This window comes from Leucoraja erinacea, chromosome 39 (assembly GCF_028641065.1).
Source record: "Leucoraja erinacea ecotype New England chromosome 39, Leri_hhj_1, whole genome shotgun sequence".
NCBI lineage: Eukaryota > Metazoa > Chordata > Chondrichthyes > Rajiformes > Rajidae > Leucoraja > Leucoraja erinaceus.
The window spans coordinates 6,212,952-6,232,794 of NC_073415.1; the positions used below are offsets into that span (position 1 = coordinate 6,212,952).

Consider the following 19,843-nt stretch of genomic DNA (forward strand, 5'->3'; position numbering starts at 1 on the left):
AATGTTTTTTTATCATACCAATAAAGTTTTTAAATTGAATTGAATTGAATTGATAGAAGAAATAAAAGAATTGTATGTGATGAATAAAGTCTAATCTAATCTAATCTAATCTAATCTAAACGAAGGGGCAGAGAATTCTCCTTCATCTCCTTTCCAATAATTATTGTTCAATGTACATTACCATTTTCTGGTCATAAACCAAAGGCCTCATTAAGGGTGACTATGGTGAACATATTATCTGTTACATGTTTCCTGCTTGTTCAATGATACTCTCTCTCTCTTTCTCTCTCTCTCTCTCTCACTTCCTCCTTCCCCCACACCTTTTCAGCTCAGTTTCTTATTTCTTCTTGTTTTTCTTACTTTATCTCGCTTGTTTCTCGTTTTATCTCACTCAGTTACTCCAGCACTTTGTGTCAGTTTCTTTAAACATGTTGTTGTCGCCAAAACAACACCATATGTCTCTCTGTCAGATTGCAAACTTGCCAACAAGTCTCTTTGCAACAAGAAGCTTTTTGCACTTTCAATCTTTGATCTTTCTGTGTCTTAAATTGATCGCATCTGACGTTCTCAAGTAAAGACTGATTGTTGATTCTGTCTAACTCCCAGTGAAAACGTGGGGTTTTATCGGGTGTCCAAGTTCCTCCCACACTCCAAAGATGCACAGGTGTGTATGTTAATTGGCTTCGGTAAAATTGTAAAATGTCCCTAGTGTTTGTAGTTTGTTTGGTTGTTTGGTTGTTTGCACAAAGTCCGCGAGCATTGCCACTTTTCATTTCACTGCACATCTCGTATAAACTTGACTTGACTTGACAAGTGTGTGTAGGATAGTTTAGTGTGCGGGGGTCGCTGGTCGGTGGGCCGAATGGGCCTGTTTCCCCGCTGTATCTCTAAACTATACTCTAAAGTCTAAACCCGCCAAGAAATCTCAATGTTCCAAATAATGAGCTTGACCAGTCTGAAGAAGGGTCTTCAACCCGAAACATCACCCATTCCTTCTCTCCAGAGATGCTGCCAGTCCCACTGAGTTACTCCAGCTTTTTGTGTCAATCTTCGAAGACAACTTGACATTTGAATTCAAACTTTGCTGGGCATCAACCACTTGATCTCAGCTGGTTGTGAAGCCAATTTCTCAAGAGTACAGATTTAAGCTGCCACTCTTGTGCCTGCAAATAATGGCATTTGCAATCTGTGACTGTCAGACTCAGCTGTCTGTGTTACCTATACCAAGTGGTTTTCAATGTGCTGTAAAGCCCAGTCTATTTTCCCAACTTGTATTTTCAAATCTGCTTTCATGTCTTTAAAACTCAAGAGAATCTTGGTTGGAAAACTTCCTCAGAGTCATGGAGTGGTACAGTGTGGAAATAGGCCCTTCGGCCCAACTTGCCCATACCGGCCAACATGTCCCAGCTGCACTGGTCCCAACTGCCTGCGTTTGGTCCATATCCCCCCTAAACCTGACCTATTCTATCCTTCTCATTGACATTCGGACCATTGGTCTAACCTTTCGAATGTGTCGGCATTTTCACGCTAAGCCTCCTTTCCTCCCATTTTGAGACAGGAGGATGCTTGTTTTCATGCAAGCACTTGCAAGTGTCAATTGACAACCTGTAAAGTAGGGTATCAGGTCAGGTCGGGTGGAGTTCCCTCCGTCACGGGTTACCATGTAATCCCGTGCTACCTCCTCCAAAAAATCATCACCAGCATGATAAATTAACCAGCTCTCACCTTCCCAACAACAACCCAACCTAAAACCAAAGATCAGCGGAGAGAAGATGATGGAAACCAAAAAAACAGACAACTCACCCTATTCTTCATTGTCAAGTTAAGCCAAGTCACTTATATTTCTATAGCACATTTAAAAAACAACTCTCGTTGGCCAAAGTGCTTTACATTGTTGGAGGTACTAACGTTATACAACAGTGGTTCATATTAATCTGTTAAATACAGATTAATACAGATAAATATAGATTGTAGTGCCATGGGATCTTTAACAAAACACAAAAACGCTGGAAGAACTCAGCTGGTCAGGCAGGATCTGTGGAAGGAAAAGGCAGATGATGTTTTGGGTTGAGATCGTTCATCAGATTGAATGGGATCTTTTAGCCTTACCCAGAGTAGATGTGGCCTTTATTTTTTTTTTCAATTGACACATCTAGAAACACAGTAAGTTGTAGGATCGTGTTGATAGGAATGAATGGAAAAAGGATGGAAATTAGTTGAAATGTATATATGCTGGCATGAACAAGTTGGGCCAACTTGTTTTTTCTACCGAAGATCGACACAAACACCTGGAGTAATTCAGTCGGACAGGCAGCATCTCTGGAGAGAAGGAATAGGTGATGTTTCAGCTCAAGAAGACCCTTCTTCAGACTGAGAGTCATGAGTAAGGGTAACGAGAGATATGAACAATGATATAGAACAAATGAATGAAATATATACAAAAAGTAATGATGATGATGGAAGGAACTTGCATGTTCAATGTACATTTATATAACATGAAATATTATTCGGTGCAGGCTACGAATGGCCTTTCCTGCACCTAATTTCTATGTTTCTCTGATGAGTAAGGGTAACTTTGGGAACCAAATGAATGAAATATATACCATGAATGATACCATGTTTGATTTTCTGATCATTTCAAGAGTCGACTTTGGAACCATGAACCACAATTACCATTGACTTCTGATCATTTCAAGAGCCACACCTTGTGGACATTTACCAAACCCACTTCCATCCAACATTATTAACTATTAACTCATAGTGACTTCTACATTTTATAGAAACATAGAAACATAGAAAATAGGTGCAGGAGTAGGCCATTCGGCCCTTCGAGCCTGCACCGCCATTCAATATGATCATGGCTGATCATCCAACTTAGTATCCTGTTCCTGCCTTCTCTCCATACCCCCTGATCCCTTTAGCCACAAGGGCCACATCTAACTCCCTCTTAAATACAGCCAATGAACTGTGGCCTCAACTACCTTCTGCGGCAGAGAATTCCACAGATTCACCACTCGTTCCTTTTAGTTTCCTCTCTAACGTTCTACCAAAAATGAACCATGTACTGTTTTACTGGGGTACTGGCAGCAGATCAGGTAGCATGTGCAGAAAGGAACTGCAGATGCTAGTTTATACCGAAGATAGACACAAAGTGCTGGAGTAATTCAGTGCGATGGCATCAGGACACCAGCTGTGCCACTTCCTGGCTGTAAGCTGATTCCTCCCCATCCTGGATCAGTCCAATCAGGGCTGTGTCATCCGCAAACCTGAGAAGCTTTACAGTGTTGTCTGTGGTGGTGCAGGCGTTGGTGTAGAAAGAGTAAAGGAGAGGGGAGAGTATGCAGCCTTGCGATGCTCCTATGCTGAGGGTCAGCGGGCCTGAGATGTGCTTTCCCAGCCTTACATGTTGCTTCCATCCTGTCTGTCAGGAAGTTGGTGATCCACTGACAGAGGGGTTCAGGCACAGACAACTTGGAGAGTTTGGAGTGTAGTAGCTCTGGCACAATTGTGTTGAATGCAGAGTTAAAATCCACAAACAAAATCCTTGCATAGGTCCCCTTGCGGTCTAGGTGTTGGAGGATGAAGTACAGGCCTAGGTTGACTGTGCCATCCACAGATCTATTGTATAGTCTAGATAGTCTAGTGATCTTCTCTGTATAGTCCAGATTTCTGCCCTGGTTCATTTTCCAACTCCATAAAATGCACCATTTTACTCTTTTGTGTTAATTAGCTTGGAATTCATATTTTGTTATTCTACCTTTGTGAAACATTCTGCCATGTTCATTGATAGGGGTCACAGCTTAAGGATAATGGGGAAATCCTTTAAAACCCTTTAAAACCGAGGGAGTTAGATGTGGCCCTTGTGGCTAAGGGGATCAGGGGGTATGGAGAGAAGGCAGGTACGGGATACTGAGTTGGATGATCAGCCATGATCATATTGAATGGCGGTGCAGGCTCGAAGGGCCGAATGGCCTACTCCTGCATCTAATTTCTATGTTTCTATGATATTAAACTGGCTATGGAAATGCAAGCCGCTGTTGAGTGTTCTCATCCTCTTTTGGTTGCCAGGCAACAAAACAAAATGGAACTAAACAGACTGAAAATCTTTTGAATCTTCACAAAAAATATTGAATTTTAATGTCATGTATATTATGAACCTGAATTAATTAAAACATCGGGCGCATAATTAAACAGTTTATTTCAAGGACTATTCAGGTGATGCCTCTTCTTATGTTAAACGGAGCTTATTTGATTATTGCTAATCATTTTTTAAATAAACCTACCCCATCAAAAAGGACACAGAACTGTAAGCAGAGGAATAGGCCAGTCCGTCACAATGTCTGTGCCGAACATGATGCCAAGCTGATCTGACCTCCTCTGCCCAGACATAGTATTGTATTGTATTGTATTAAATTTATTGTCATTGTCTCAGTTAGAGACAACGAAATGAATTTCCCTTACAGGCAGTATCATAAAAGACTATCATATAGTCCATATCATCTATTCCTTGCAGTTCCCTGTGCCTTCCTGAAACCTTTGAAATGTCACTATAGTATCTGCCTCAACCACCACCCACGTCAGCGCGTTCTAGGCCCCACCACTCTCTCTGTAAAGAACTTGCCCCGTACATCTCCGTTAAACTCTCCCCCTTCATCTCATGGCTACGCCCTCTGGTCTTCAACATTTCCACCCTGGGAATAAGATTTTGACTGTCTACCCAATCTATGCTCTCCTAATTTTATACTTTTCTATCGTCTTCCCTCAACCTTTGACGTTCCAGAGAAAACAATCCATGTTTATTCATGTGCACTAACTAAGTTACGGTGAAATTCGATTTACCATACAGTTGTAACAGGAAATAACAACAAGACACACAACTACATAAAAGCTAACATTTACATCCACGGCAGCAGATTCCCCATATTCCTCACTGTGATGGAAGACAATAAACTTCAAACTCAAGGTTAATCTAAACCATAATAGGCTGGTATTATTACTCACTGGACAGCAACAGAGGTAGCAGTATGAATACATTTGCCCTGCCTCTTGTCAAATCAAATATTAGACCAAATATGTGTGTGTGTGTGTGTGTGTGTGTGTGTGTATATATAAATATGTGTATATTTGTGTGTGTGTGTGTATATATATCTGTGTGTGTGTGTATATATATATCCAAATATATATATATATCCATATATATATATATATCCAAATATATATATATATATATACACAAATAAATATATATATACACACACACACACACACATACACACACACACACATATATATATATACACACACACACACACATATATATATATATACACACACACATATATATATATACACACACACAAATATACATACATATATATATATTTATATACACACACACACACACACATATTTAGTCTAATATTTGATTTGGCTTTAACAGGGATAAAACAGGAGGCTAAAGTAATATCACCCACCGCCATTCAATGTACAAGAGGCAGGGCAAATGTATTCATATTGCTACCTCTGTTGCTGTCATATATATATATATATCCACAGTGTCATGGGCTGCAAGCCAAGGTGAATGACAGCAACACTTTGTACCATCATGTACCAACATCCCAATGTCTAAATCCTTTTTTAATACCTTTTCCCGGAACACTTTTGCACCTTTCAAGCGCTTTCCAAAGAAGCATTCCTTGTGCGATACGAAAGAACTAACATCACAAACACACCCAAGGGGATTATCTTGTAATGGTTCATAACACATGGCAGCTGCTTATCACAACAAACAAAGAATGCACTAATATTCTTCATTGTGAGATACTGAAAGTTTGGTTCAACTGGAATAACAACTTCACACAATTTCTCTGCAACATAGAACACCATGTAGAAGAACTGTAGGAAATTAGAGGCACAAGAGATTGCAAATGCTGGAATCTTGTGCAAAAATACAAAACTGTTTCAGGAACTTAACGGGTCAGGGGGTTTTCTCCGGGTGCTCCGGTTTCCTCTCCCACTCCAAAGATGCGCAGGTTCATAGTTTAATTGGCTTTGGTAAAATTGTAAATTAAGGATAAGGGGGGGAAATCTTTTAGGACCGAGATGAGAAAACATTTTTTCACACAGAGAGTGGTGAATCTCTGGAATTCTCTGCCACAGAAGGTAGTTGAGGCCAGTTCATTGGCTATATTTAAGAGGGAGTTAGATGTGGCCTTGTGGCTAAAGGGATCAGGGGGTATGGAGAGAAGGCAGGTACAGGATACTGAGTTGGATGATCAGCCATGATCATATTGAATGGCGGTGCAGGCTCGAAGGGCCGAATGCCTACTGCACCTATTTTCTATGTTTCTATGTGCCTAGTGTGTAGGATAGTGTTAGTGTGCAGGGTGACTGCCAGTCGGCGCAGACTTGGTGGAATGTGGGGAAGGTTCCCGGCCCGAAACATCGCCTATCCATTTTCTCCAGAGATGCTGTCTGATCCGCCGAGTTACTCCAGCATTTTGTGTCTATCTTTGCTTAAACAAGACTTGGTTTCATTGTGTTGTATGAATCTTAGGGCATGTTAGCTTGCAAAATGATCACGATGGAAAAAATGCAACTCTCCACCATATGTGGACATATCTTTACATAACACATGCTAACCACACCTGCCACTGCAGACAGAATATACAATATCTCTTACCCATCAGAACTAAGTGTATTTCCTGCACCAACACTCTGATGAATATGTGTTAGTTCAGCACCGTTGAACTAATTTAAGCTCATAGTTATCTTGGTGTTGAAATAACATTTAAAAAAGCCTTTGATTTTTCTCTTTGTTATAAACAATTTGTTGTCATGTTTGATTATATGCAAACCATGAGGCTGGGAAGCTATTTACTGATGAAAATGAGAAAACAGATATACTGGACACACCCAGCATGTTAGTTAATATCTTCACTGAAAATACCACAGATAAAAAATGCTGTTAAAACAAACAAGCACGTATAATAGTGCCTTTAGGTTTTAAACTTTAGAGATACAGCATGCTTTTTGGCCCACCGAGTCCGCATCAAACAGCAATCACTCCTTACACAAGCACCATCCTATACACAGGGGGAAATTTACAACTTTTACCGAATCTAATGAACCTACAAACCTGAACGTCTTTGGAGTGTGGGAAGAAACTGGAACACTCGGATAAAACCCACAAAGTCACGGAGAAAATGTGCAAACTCTGCAGAGACAGCACCTGTAGTCAGGATCAAACCTAAAGGCCAACGTACAAGATGCAGCGGGTAGTTAGGAGAGGACACAATGGAGGACACAAGGTGCTGGAGTAACTCAGCGAGTCAGGCAGCATCTCTAGAGAATATAGATACGTGACGTTTCGAGTCCAGCATCTGCAGTTCCTTGTTTCCCCAAGGGGTCACAGTTTAAGGCTAAGGGGGAAATCTTTTAGGACCGAGATGAGAAAAACATTTTTCACACAGAGAGTGGTGAATCTGTGGAATTCTCTGCCACAGAAGGTAGTTGAGGCCAGTTCATTGGCTATATTTAAGAGGGAGTTAGATGTGCCCTTGTGGCTAAATGTATCAGGGAGTATGGAGAGAAGGCAGGGATGGGATACTGAGTTGGATGATCAGCCATGATCATATTGAATGGCGGTGCAGGCTCGAAGGGCCAAATGGCCTAATCCTGCACCTATTTTCTATGTTTCTACTTGTTCTACTCTTCACCAACCGCCCTCCTTTCCTGGAGAGAAGGAATGGGTGACATTTCGGGTCGAGACACCTCTTCAGACTTCTCTCTAGCGATGCTGCCTGTCCCGCTGAGTTACTCCAGCATTTTGTGTCTACCTTCGATTTCAACCAGCATCTGCAGTTATTTCCTACACATACTCTCCTCCTCCTCTCCACCCATCTCTCCCTGGCTCATTCCCAACTTTTCCTCCACCACCCACACCCTTTGCGTTCTCTCCTCCCCGAAACTAGCCAAGGTTAGTGTGGTTTTGGGACGTGGGGAGTGTGAGCGCTGACAGTCATGCTGAGATCGACACTCCACCTGCACCTTTAAGAGCAGGGAGTTTGTTTTCTGCAGAGTCATTGTGGACCCAGGCGTCTCTCGCGATCTTTGCTCTGACTATAAGAAGGAGGAGACGGCGAGGCAGCGGGCATTGGCTGCTGGAGCGTTGCAGAGGGAGGATTTGTCGTGTGTTCGCCTCCCTGCAAGACCTACACCGCAAGGTTTGTGTCCTCGATCTGCCCAGCCGGTTTGGGTTGGGTTTTTTTGCATACAGTTAAAAAAAAAAGTCAATTTGCATAGCTATGTGTTTCATTTAACATCTGCAAAGTATGTAATGCATGTTTTTAAATGTTCTTGAACCCCCTGGCTGTTTTGCTGCATTGCATTCTCGTTCAAGTGGGGCCGGGACAAAGGGTATCACGTGTGGTGCAGATTTGTTTGCTGGTAATCCGGTCAAATGTGGAGCGTCTGCTTACACCATAAACCACTCGACTTCGAGAATTCACCCACTGCTCTCCCGGCCACAGATTTTTGCAACAACTAATCGTTCTATGTAACTTAATCAAATGAAACCGTCCTGGCTCGGTGAGGTCTCAACTCCCCATTCATCTTGCAACATTTAACTACATGTTGCTAAATTGTATCACCATTGTATACCTTAAAAATGAGATGAAAGCAGTTTTGGGCACGCGTTTTCCCCTTGGTTTATAACCCCATGAGCTACAGTGTATCATGTCGAGCCGAAACATCATGCATTCCATTAATACAGAGATGCTGCCTGACTCGCTGAGTTACTCCAGCTTTTTGTGGCTATCTTCGGTTCCTCCCATCGCGTGTATTATGTTGAGATTTGTTCTACGAAGTTTTAACACTTATTCAATGTGTGCTGTGCTGTCGAAATACGAGTTCAGTTAATGCATGTAAGAAATTTGGGTCTCCCCCAGTTAATTTGTAGCTCCTAATAGTTTTGGACTCGTTTCAAATTGGTTGAGTGGAGAAAGGAAATAACTTTTTTTGTGCTATTGTTGACAAACTGTTACAGTGGAGCTGCATTCTCGTAACATTAACACTAATCGGAGTTCTAGGCATATAGAAACACAAGATAGACACAAAACGTTGGAGTAACTCGACAAGTCAGACACCATCTCTGGAGAGAAGGAATAGGTAACGTTTCTGGTCGAGACCCTTCTTCAGACACAGAACTGCGGATATTGGCTAATGCTGTATACAAGGACACAGTGCTCGAGTAACTCAGCGGGACAGGCAGCATCTCTGGAGAGAAGGAATAGGTGACGTTTTGGGTCGATGTCTGAACTCAAAACGTCGCCCTTCTCTCCAGAAATGCTGCCTGTCTTGCTGAATGATTCCAGCATTCTGTGTCTATCTTTGGTGTAAACCAGCATCTAAAGTTCCTTCCTACATATAAAATGGAGATCATTAAATTAAACCTGGTCTGAAGAAGGGTCTCGAACTGAAACGTCACCTATTCCTTCGCTCCATAGATGCTGCCTCACCTGCTGAGTTTCTCCAGCATTTTTTTGCTACATTAAATTAAACCTGGTAACTGATTTTCCGAATCTCCAAGCCAAGTATGGTAACGGGTCACAATCTAGTGTTCCCGGCTCTATAAATATGTAAATCAACAATGCAAAACCAATCAATCCAATGCCTTTAAGACTGTAAATAGCCATTAACCTCTTAGTGTGCATGCTGGACTGATTCTTCAGCAGTTACAACTGACGGGCAGGGAGTGTCTCTGCAAACCCTGATTGTCATTTAAAGACTACATATGCTAAACACATTTGTGTTGCTGCATATCTGTTTGTTGTGATCATTGCAAGTGATGCTGGTAGCATTCTGCATGTCCCATGGGCAAATGCACCAGTTATGTTTGGGTGTGCACACTTGCAAAACCAGTATTTGATGGGCCAAAATGCAGCAGTGGAGAAAAATAATGCAGTGTCTGCAGTTTCATGCATCTACTAGTATTTTGACTGCATTGATCTCAAACCCAGAGTTCGAACCCAAATTCTATAGTTGATCCAACTGCAATACAACAGTGCAAGAATGTGTAGGAAGGAACTGCCGATGTTGGTTTAAACTGAAGGTAGACACAAAAAGCCTGGAGTAACTCGGCAGGACGGGCAGCATCTCTGGCGAGAAGGAACAGGTGACTGAAGAAGGGTCTCGACTCGAAACGTCACCCATTCCTTCTCTCCAGAGATGCTGCCCATCTCGCTGAGTTACTACAGCTTTTTGTGTGTTATCTTTGGCAAATGAACACTATTAAATCGGTCCAGAAGAAAGTTGTGTCTTAAGGCCTCTAAGGTTAGCCCTTTTACAAAGTAGATCAGTGGTCCTTGCTCACAAAAGAGCAACTTGTTTTAAAGTAAACATCTATGCCAGTAGCATCAACATTAGTCAATGATCTGAAATTGGTATTAATATCTAGGGATGTTGTGTAATTCAACAAAAGGATACAAATGCTGGAGTATCTCAGCGGGTCAGGCTGCATCTCTGGAGAATGTGGATAAGCAATGTATCGGGACGAGGCATTTCTTCAGATGTGTGAAGAAGGCTTTCACCCTGAAACGTCACCTCCCCGGAGATGCTGCCTAACCCGCTGTGTTACTGCAGTACTTTGTGACCTTCACTGGTTAAACCAGCATCTGCAGTCCCTTGTGGGTGCAGTTCAACAGGATGGTTTTAATGTTGACCCTCCCTCTCCTTGCACAGCAACTCTTCAAGATGGCATCTGGAAATGCAAAAATTGGCCACCCTGCACCTGACTTCACAGCCAAGGCGGTGATGCCAAATGGAGAATTTGTGGACTTCACTCTGTCCAGCTACAAAGGTAAGGTAGTTAAATAATCTTCCCCCTTGCAGCTTGCTAGTCTGCTGTGCTGTGAGCACAGACTTTAATCCAGCCATAGCTATTAACAGAACTTTAATTCAATAAGCTGCCTGATGCTATCTGGAAAACTGGAGGCTGTGGGGAGGTGTGGTGTGGGTGTCGTAAATGGAGGAATAGATGCGGTAAACAGTCAGAACCTTTTCCCCTCCCCCCCCCCCCCCCCTCAGTATGGATATCTCAAAAACTAGAGGGCATGACTTTAAGGTGAGAGGGGCAACATTTAATGAAGATATGTGGGGTGTTTCTTTTTGGAGGGTGAAGTAATGACTGTAACCCAGTACCAAAGGTGCTGGAGACAGATGTGGTAGTGGCATTTAAGAGGCTTTGGGATAGGTGCATGGAAATACAAGGAATAGAGGGATTTGAATTGCGTGCAATCGGAGATTAGATTACCATAGCATCTTGTTTATAATGGGCATTGCTGGCCATGGTGCCTGGTCCTGTACTGTGCTGTTCTCCCCCCTCCCCCCTCCCAAAGGGATGCAATGTGTTCTGGTGGAACAGGTACAGGTTTTGTAGCATGGACGTGGGGCACTTAGCCCAATTCATCTGTGCTGCCCAATGTAGCTAACGCCCTGAGCTAGTCCCATTTGCCCATGTTTGACCTATATCCCTCCAAACCATTCATATCTATCCATGTACCTGTCCAAATATCTCTATGCATTGTAATTGTACCCACTCTACCATTTGCTGTGTGGTCCATATACCCTCCACTATCTGATGGGAGGGAGGGGGGAAGACCTGCTCCTTGCATCCCCTTCAAATCTTTCTACTTTCACCATTACAGATTCTTGATTAGTATGGGTGTCCGGGATTATGGGGAGAAGGCAGGAGAATGGGGTCAGGAGGGAGAGATAGATCAGCCATGATTGAATAGCAGAGTAAACTTGTTGGGCCGAATGGCCTAATTCTACTCCTATCCCTTATGACCTTAACCATGTCCCCTATTTTGGCCCCTGACCCTGCAAAACAGATCGGCGATCCATTTTGCATAAATCCGAAGGAGTATAATTACACTTTCTATAAGTTCAACCTTGACCATCAGTGGCGAACTGGGTCTAAATATATTGGTTGCCAGGAGACAAAGGGGGCTCGCCCACAACTACAATGCTATCACTTCATCAGGGGCCCACTTACCATGGGGCAAGCTGACACCCTGGCCAGTCCACCACTGTTGACCATCCTCTGCTCCAGGGAAAATGGTCCCAGTCTATATTGTCTCCTTGTAACTACAGCTCTCCACTCTCATCAATATCCCTGTGAAACTTTTCCATGTCTTGTGGCTAGAACTCTACACAATATTCCAGGTGCGACCATACCAATGTCTTGCACAGCATTACAGCGATGTCCCATCTCTTGTACTCCATGCCTTGTCCCTTTGGTGGCAAGCATCTCCACGCCTTCATTGCCTTGTTCACATTTTCAGGGATCCCCTCAATGCACAAGACCATACAGCTTTATTCTGCAACACTTGTCTGGGCTATTCGCAAATGCCCCACCCTGATATTAAGTTTACAAAACTCATCACTCACACTTGACAATGTTTTTTTCCTTTGCCTTTCTTGACCCAATTTCCCTGTTGACTTGAATCCTTGGACAACCTTCTTCACTGCCTCTATCACACCGCCACTTTGGTCAACTGCACACTTGCTCTTCATCCCATCGAAATTCTCATCCACATGACGTAGGAATAACAGTGGCCCCAATGCTGATCCCTCTGGCCACAGGCTGCTGATCTGAAAAAACAAACCTCCACTACCATACTCTGTCCACCAAAACCAAGCACTTTTGTGCCTCCGTGGCGAGACTGTGTTAAAAGCCTCTAGGGAGATATCATCTACTGCTTTGTCAATCCTCTTCAAAAACTCAAATCGATGCATGTGCCTTGCTTTGCCCTGCACAGTCATGCTGACTTTGTTTAAGCAGCCTATTGAGAAACGTGCAGGACAGTGAGTCAACTATGACTAGTTTTGCTTGTATCTTTAAGAGAAGTGAAGCCTTCATTTTAAAGGAAGCTGTGGCAGGATGTCGGCCTATTTGTAGACACGCGTGCCATTCAAAGAAGGCTTGCTGGCACACCCAGCCTGCCTGCCATGCACACAGTTGCACTACCTTCATTCATTCTCTGCATGCTCCCCTCTACTCTTCACAAAGTGCTGGAGGTGCTCGGCAGGTCGCCAACATCATAGTGGGGAATGGACAGACAATGACGTTGTCTGGAATATTGCACACTGTCCTAGTCAGATGTGATTAGAGGAGGCATGGAAAAGATTCACAGTATGTTACTGAGACCAGAGGGCTCGAGTTACAAGGAGACTGTAAGCTGGGACCACTTTCCTTGGAGTGAGGGCGATGCATTTCAGAAAAAGGGTCTTGACCTGAAGCATTGACTATCTATCCTCCAATTCTGCCTGGTTGTGACGATGATGCTATTTATTGTCCTCACTAGGTACAGTGGAGATCTTTGGTTTTTCCATAGAAAGTATCAGTGTATCTTAAGTCCAATGACATGTTTTTTCTTGGACTTCAGTGACAACCCATTAGAGACAACCATGCGAATCTCGTCTGCTGAGTTGCACCCATTCCTTTCCCCCACTCAAGAATGGATAGCACAATGGCACAGCAGTAGAGTTGCTGCCTTACACTGCAAGAGAACCAGGTTCGATTCTGACTATGGGTACTATCCGTGCGGAGTTTGTACGCCCCCCCACCCACGTGGCCTCATGGGTTTTCTCTGAGTGCTTCGGTTTTCTCCCGCATTCCAAAGATGTGCAGGTTTGTAGGTTAATTGGCTTCTGTAAATTGTCCCTAATGGCTAGGATAGAACTAGTGTATTGGGTGATCATGGACTTGGTGGGCCGAAGGGCTTATTTCCACACTATCTCTAAACTAAGCTCCAGCATCTGCAGTTCCTTGTGTCCCTGGTACCCTCCCCCTCCCCACACCCCCAGATTCGGTTACTTGTGCAGATGTGGGTGGTGGTTTGTGCGAACTCCATTCTGAAGTCACCAGAGGTTGGGATAGTCTGAAGAAGGGTCTCGACCCGAAACGTTGCCTATTCCTCCGCTCCATAGATGCTGCCTCACCCGCTGAGTTTCTCCAGCATTGCCCTTAACTTGCGGATTTGCCTGCACACTAATCAATAACCAAAGCCAGATTGAGAAATGGTGTGTAATGTTAACTCTCTCTTTCTCTCTTCTGCAATCCAGGAAAGTATGTTGTGATTTTCTTCTATCCACTGGATTTCACCTTCGTCTGCCCGACGGAGATCATTGCATTTAGTGACCGGGCGGATGAGTTCCGCAAGATTAACTGCGAAGTTATTGGTGCCTCAACAGACTCTCACTTCAGTCACTTAGCCTGGTGAGTCTTGGTCTGCTTTGATGCTGTGTTCGAGTATAAGCTTGAACTTGGGGCTAGCCTTTTGACTCGTTAAACACTGAACGCAATGGTTTGGGTGAAAGGCTGGAAATCGGTAAACCAATTCACTACTTGTTTATTTGTTCAGATTAGAGACACCGCGCTGACCTCTGCTGTCAGTGGAGTTTGCACATTCTTCCTGTGACTGTTTCTGCCCTGGTTGGTAGATTAATGGATCCTTAATTTGTCCCCAGTTGCATTGAGATGCAAAATCAGCAGTTTTCCGGCAATTGATGGGAATATGGAGGCGATAAACCGAGTTGGGATAGGATCGTGCAAGAATGGGGACTCAAAGGTCAGAGTGGACCCTATGCAACATGCTGAAGAAGGGTCACGACCTGAAAGGGAAGGGAGGGGGGGCAAGGTGGTGCAGTGGTAAAGTTGCTGCCTTGCAGTGCCAGGGACCCAGGTTTGATCTTGACTAGGGGTGCTGTCTGTGCGGAGTTTGTACGTCCTCCCTGTGACCATGGGGTTTCTCTGGTTTTGTCCCACCCTGCAAAGACATGTGTGGGTGTGTAGGTTAATTTGGCTCCAGTTTAAAAACTGCAAATTGTCACTGATGTGTAGGATGGTGCTAGTGTGTGGGATTGTTGGTCGGCACAGACTCGGTGGGTCAAAGGGCCTGTTTCCATGCTATGATCTGTATAACATAGAAACATAGAAAATAGGTGCAGGCTGCTCCTTCTTCAGGTTGTGGCCCTTCATGTCTGTAACCTGTAACATATACCATGCAAAATGAAAATTATTCTTAATGTGAGCAAATAGTCTTTTCATTCTAGGAAGCTTGCTGGGCAAAAAAAATGCAGTCGGTCTTTCAGCGTGTAAAAGGGCCCTTCGGCCCGACTTGCCCACACTGGTCAACATGTCCCTTCTACATTAGTCCTGCCTGCCTACGTTTAGCCTAAACCTGTCCTCTCCATGTACCTGTCTAAATGTTTCTTAAACATTGCGATAGTCCCTACCTCGACTGCCTTCTCTGGCAGCGCGTTTCGATACACCCACCACTAGCAATGTTACAAAATTTTGAGATGTAAAAAATCAAGTCTGCAATTTATCCCATCAGATAAAGCATAACAATAAGTTTAATTTGACACCTAATTCACTTTCATATCTCAAGTAATAAAAAAGTTATGGCCATTTTCATACTCGGAAATTAGCATCTTGTTCCCTATTGATTTTCTATGGACATAACAAAAAGCTGTGATCGTGGACAGTCAAAAGCCCATAACCTTCTTAAAAATTAAGAGAACTGAATGAAATTTTCAGTTATCATAGATTGAACCGTTCTAAACAAATATAAAATAATCTTACTTGGATGACCTGAAATTAAAGCATATAATTAGTTAGTTACCCAATTGCAGCTAATTTCAAACTTCAATTACTAGATCTAAAACTAAAGTTCACATTGCGCTGGATTTGTGCCCTGTGCCCATCAGGAAATACTGCGGGATATAATGAGCCCCCACTGTGCTGAACTACTCAGGCTATAGTGGCCCTTATGTCTGTAATATACAAGCCCCATTTAATGTAAAAATAAGGTATATACCTTAATGTGAGCTTTATAAAACCCTGGGGTCTGCGAGAGGTTGCGAAGTTTAGAGAGGGGTTTTTAAACTACTAAAAAAATGCAGTCGGCCTTAAAACTAATATTACCTTTGCGACGGGGACTTGCCCACACTGACCACCAATTGTCCGTTTCGATTTACTAGGCTGAACATTTTCGATTAGCCTACAGCCTGTAGTAAAAATGTACCTGTCTAAACCCGCCCCCTCTAAAAACAGCGCCAGATAGTCCCTACCTCGGGCTGCCTTCAGCCACGATTCAGGTAGGTTTTGTAACATACCTACCACCACCCTTTGTGTAAACTTGTTCCTTATAAATCTCCCAACCCCACCCTCGCCATAAACCCATGTCTTCTGTTTCTTGATTCCCCTATTCTGGGCAAGTCCTCGTGGCTTTTGCACATCTCTAGCCTGGATATTCGTGCTTTTTCAAAGTTCTTGTCTCCATGTGTTTTCAGGATCAACACACCTCGAAAACAGGGTGGCATTGGCCACATGAAGATTCCACTGGTGGCCGACCTGACACATTCCATCTCCAAAGACTATGGCATTCTAAAAGAAGATGAAGGCATTTCATACAGGTCAGTGTAAAGCGAATCTTGGGTCGGGTCCCGGTCCTTCCCAATGCTTCTGTGATACTTTATTGCCACATTTACCAACGTACAGTGAAAAGCTTTGCATTCATATGCGATAGGAGCAGAATTAGGCCATTCAGCCCATCAAGTCTACTCTGCCATTCAATCATAGCTGATCTATCTCTCCCTCTTAACCCCATTCTCCTGCCTTCTCCCCATAACACCAACACCTGTATTAATCAAGAATCTATCTATCTCTGAAGTTAAAAAAATATCTATTGACTTGGCCTCCATAGCCTTCTGTGGCAAAGAATTCCACGGATTCACCACCCTCTGATGAAAGAAATTCATCCTCATCTCCTTCGTAAAAGAACACCCTTTAATTCTGATGCTATGACCTCTGGTGCTACACTCTCCCACCAGTGGAAACATCCTCTCCACATCCGCTCTATCCATGCATTGCATACAACCTGGTAAATTCAGTCAGCCTTTGTGTTTGGCATGTGGGAGGGAACAGCCTGTACCAGCCAAGCATCCACTTGCATTATGTGGAGGAAGGAACTGCAGATGTGTAAGGAAGAAATGCAGATGCTGTTTTAAATTGAAGAGGGGTCTCGACCCGAAACATCGCCCATTCCTTCTATCCACAGTTGCTGCCTGTCCCACTGAGTTACTCCAGCATTTTAAGTCTATCAAGAAATGCTGGGTTACACCAAAGATAGACACAAAAATCTGGAGTAACTCAGCGTGCCAGGCAGCATCTCTGGAGAGGAGGAATGGGTGATGTTTTGGGTCGAGATCCTTCTTCAGCCAGATGTGTCGACTTGTTTTCATTCCACAATGTATTTTGATCCCCTGAATCCAGTGGACTATTAACTCTTGATTCTTTTGCATTGAAGAGGTCTCTTCATTATTGATGAGAAAGGAATCCTGCGGCAGATCACCATCAATGACCTTCCAGTGGGTCGATCTGTGGACGAGACCATAAGGCTGGTGCAAGCCTTCCAATTCACGGACAAACACGGAGAAGGTAACGAGAGGCAGTGGTGCGATTAATTAATGTCCTGACCTGTGGCAACCAGACATTGCAAAAATTTGCCCATGCATTTATCAAGCTGGTAAAATGTTGTGGTTTTCATGGCCGGATGCAGTTTATATTCCATTAACTTATGGGTAATATTAGTTGCCAGTGGCATAGCAGTAGAGTTGCAGCCTCCCAGCACCAGAGACCCAGGTTCGATCCTGACTACGGGTGCTATCTATACCGAGTTTGTACATTCTCCTCATAACCAAGGAATTTCCTCCGAGATCTTCAGTTTCCTCCCACACTCCAAAGATGTACAGGTTTGTAGGTTAATTGGCTTGGTGTAAATGTAAATTGTCCCTAGTGTGTGTGTAGGATGGTGTTAATGTGTGGGAATCGCTGGTCGGTGCAGACTCTGGGCTGCACTGTATATCTAAACTAAAAATTAGGGGGATTGTTTAATCAAAGAATTGTAGAACAATAGTATGGGTACCACAGATAATTCTCATCTGAATTGCAGAAATATCTGCTTGTAGTTATCAAGAACAGTGGCCTATGTAACCTGGGAACTGCCCTTATTTGCTAATATTTGCTTCAGATTTGGTCTGACTTGTAAGTACGCTTCAGTGCCAACCCTTCCTCTCTAGTACATGCTGTTCACAAGCTCGTTTCTCAGCCAGCATTGTACCTTGACCCCACTTCAGCCTATTTGGGCACTTTGATTAGATTGCTCTTGTGCCTCCAAGTTCATATAAATACATATTATTCCAAGATAGCGATCCCCAAGACTCGACAGTTCCTTGGATCTAGATGACCACCAACGTGCTGATGTCAGATGTTATGGGGAGAAGGCAGGAGAATGGGGTTAGGAGGGAGAGATAGATCAGCCATGATTGAATGGCGGAGTAGACTTGAAGGGCTGAATGGCCTCTTATTCCTCAAGACCTTGTAACCAAAGGACATAGAAACATAGAAATTAGGTGCAGGAGTAGGCCATTCGGCCCTTCGAGCCTGCACCGCCATTTAATATGATCATGGCTGATCATCCAACTCAGTATCCCGTACCTGCCTTTTCTCCATACCCTCTGATCCCCTTGGCCATAAGGGCCACATCTAACTCCCTCTTAAATATAGTCAATGAACTGGCCTCAACTACCCGCTGTGGCAGAGAGTTCCAGAGATTCACCACTCTCTGTGTGAAAAAAGTTCTCCTCATCTCGGTTTTAAAGGATTTCCCCCTTATCCTTAAGCTGTGACCCCTTGTCCTGGACTTCCCCAACATCGGAAACAATCTTCCTGCATCTAGCCTGTCCAACCCCTTAAGACAATGTGCTATTGTGGAGAGTGGGTGGTGGGAGGAGTGATGCAAAGTGCTGGAGAAGCTCAGCAGATCAGGCAGCATCTCTGGAGAACATGGATGGGTGATAATTTGGGTCGGGATTCTTCACCCAGTTGGTGGGAGAGGAAGAGGGAGAAATCTGGAAGGGGGATGGACAAAGGCTGGCAAGTGATGGGTGGATACAGGTGAGGTTTTTTTTGTGTGTGGGTGGTTAGACACAGGTCGGAGATGTTAAGGTGATGAAATCTCAACCTTTGGTTAATTGGGGACTGCCACTGTCTTGAATCTTGCCCTTCACCTGAGCAGTTCATTGTGTGCATATATTCTAGTGTTATTAAACTAACGTCCACATTCTCTCCCAGTTTGCCCGGCAGGCTGGAAACCCGGCAGTGACACCATCAAGCCTGATGTGCACGACAGCAAGAAATTCTTTGAGAAACAGAACTAGTCTTCGTCACTTGGGACCAGATCTGAGCACTGAATGTTGTATTTTTGTTAATGTGAAAAAGGAAAAAATATCTCCCAGGATCAATTTGGTGTTTGTCCAGGAACACTTGTAAATGTTTTGTACTGCACCAGAATAAAACGCAATTGAAAGAGATGATATGTCTGCGTGCGGTGTTACTTTCAAGACATGAGTTATTGGCATGGACTGGAATTCACTGCCCAGAGGGTGGAATTGCCTTGTGAGATTAATTTTGTCTCCATTGAAGGGCAATCCCATTAACTTGCACTATCTTGCATTGCCATGAAGTATGATCACAAAATGTGCAGAAGAGATTTATGAGAATATAGAGTGGCACAGTGATAGAGTTGCTGCCTTACAGTGCCAGAGACCCTGATTACAGGTGGCATCTGTATGGAGTTTGTACATTCTCCCCGTCATGTATGTGGGTTTTCTCAGAGTGCTTCGGTTTCCTCCCACGCTCCAGAGATGTGTGTGTGTGTTTGTCATGTGTACAGAGGTACAGTGAAAACCTCTTTTGTATGCTATCCTGTCACCA

At 43.6% G+C, this 19,843-nt stretch overlaps 1 protein-coding gene across 1 annotated transcript; it reads left to right on the top strand.

Moving 5' to 3' along the window:
* The first annotated feature begins 8,067 nt into the window (after window positions 1–8,067).
* Window positions 8,068–19,440, top strand: LOC129714324 (peroxiredoxin-1-like). The gene is made up of 6 exons (XM_055663862.1): window positions 8,068–8,225; window positions 10,741–10,858; window positions 14,128–14,281; window positions 16,360–16,482; window positions 17,376–17,506; window positions 19,202–19,440. Exons 2-6 carry the CDS (start codon window positions 10,753–10,755, stop codon window positions 19,285–19,287), a joined length of 600 nt encoding a protein of 199 aa, XP_055519837.1. The 5' UTR covers window positions 8,068–8,225; window positions 10,741–10,752; the 3' UTR covers window positions 19,288–19,440.
* The last annotated feature ends 403 nt before the right edge of the window (window positions 19,441–19,843 follow it).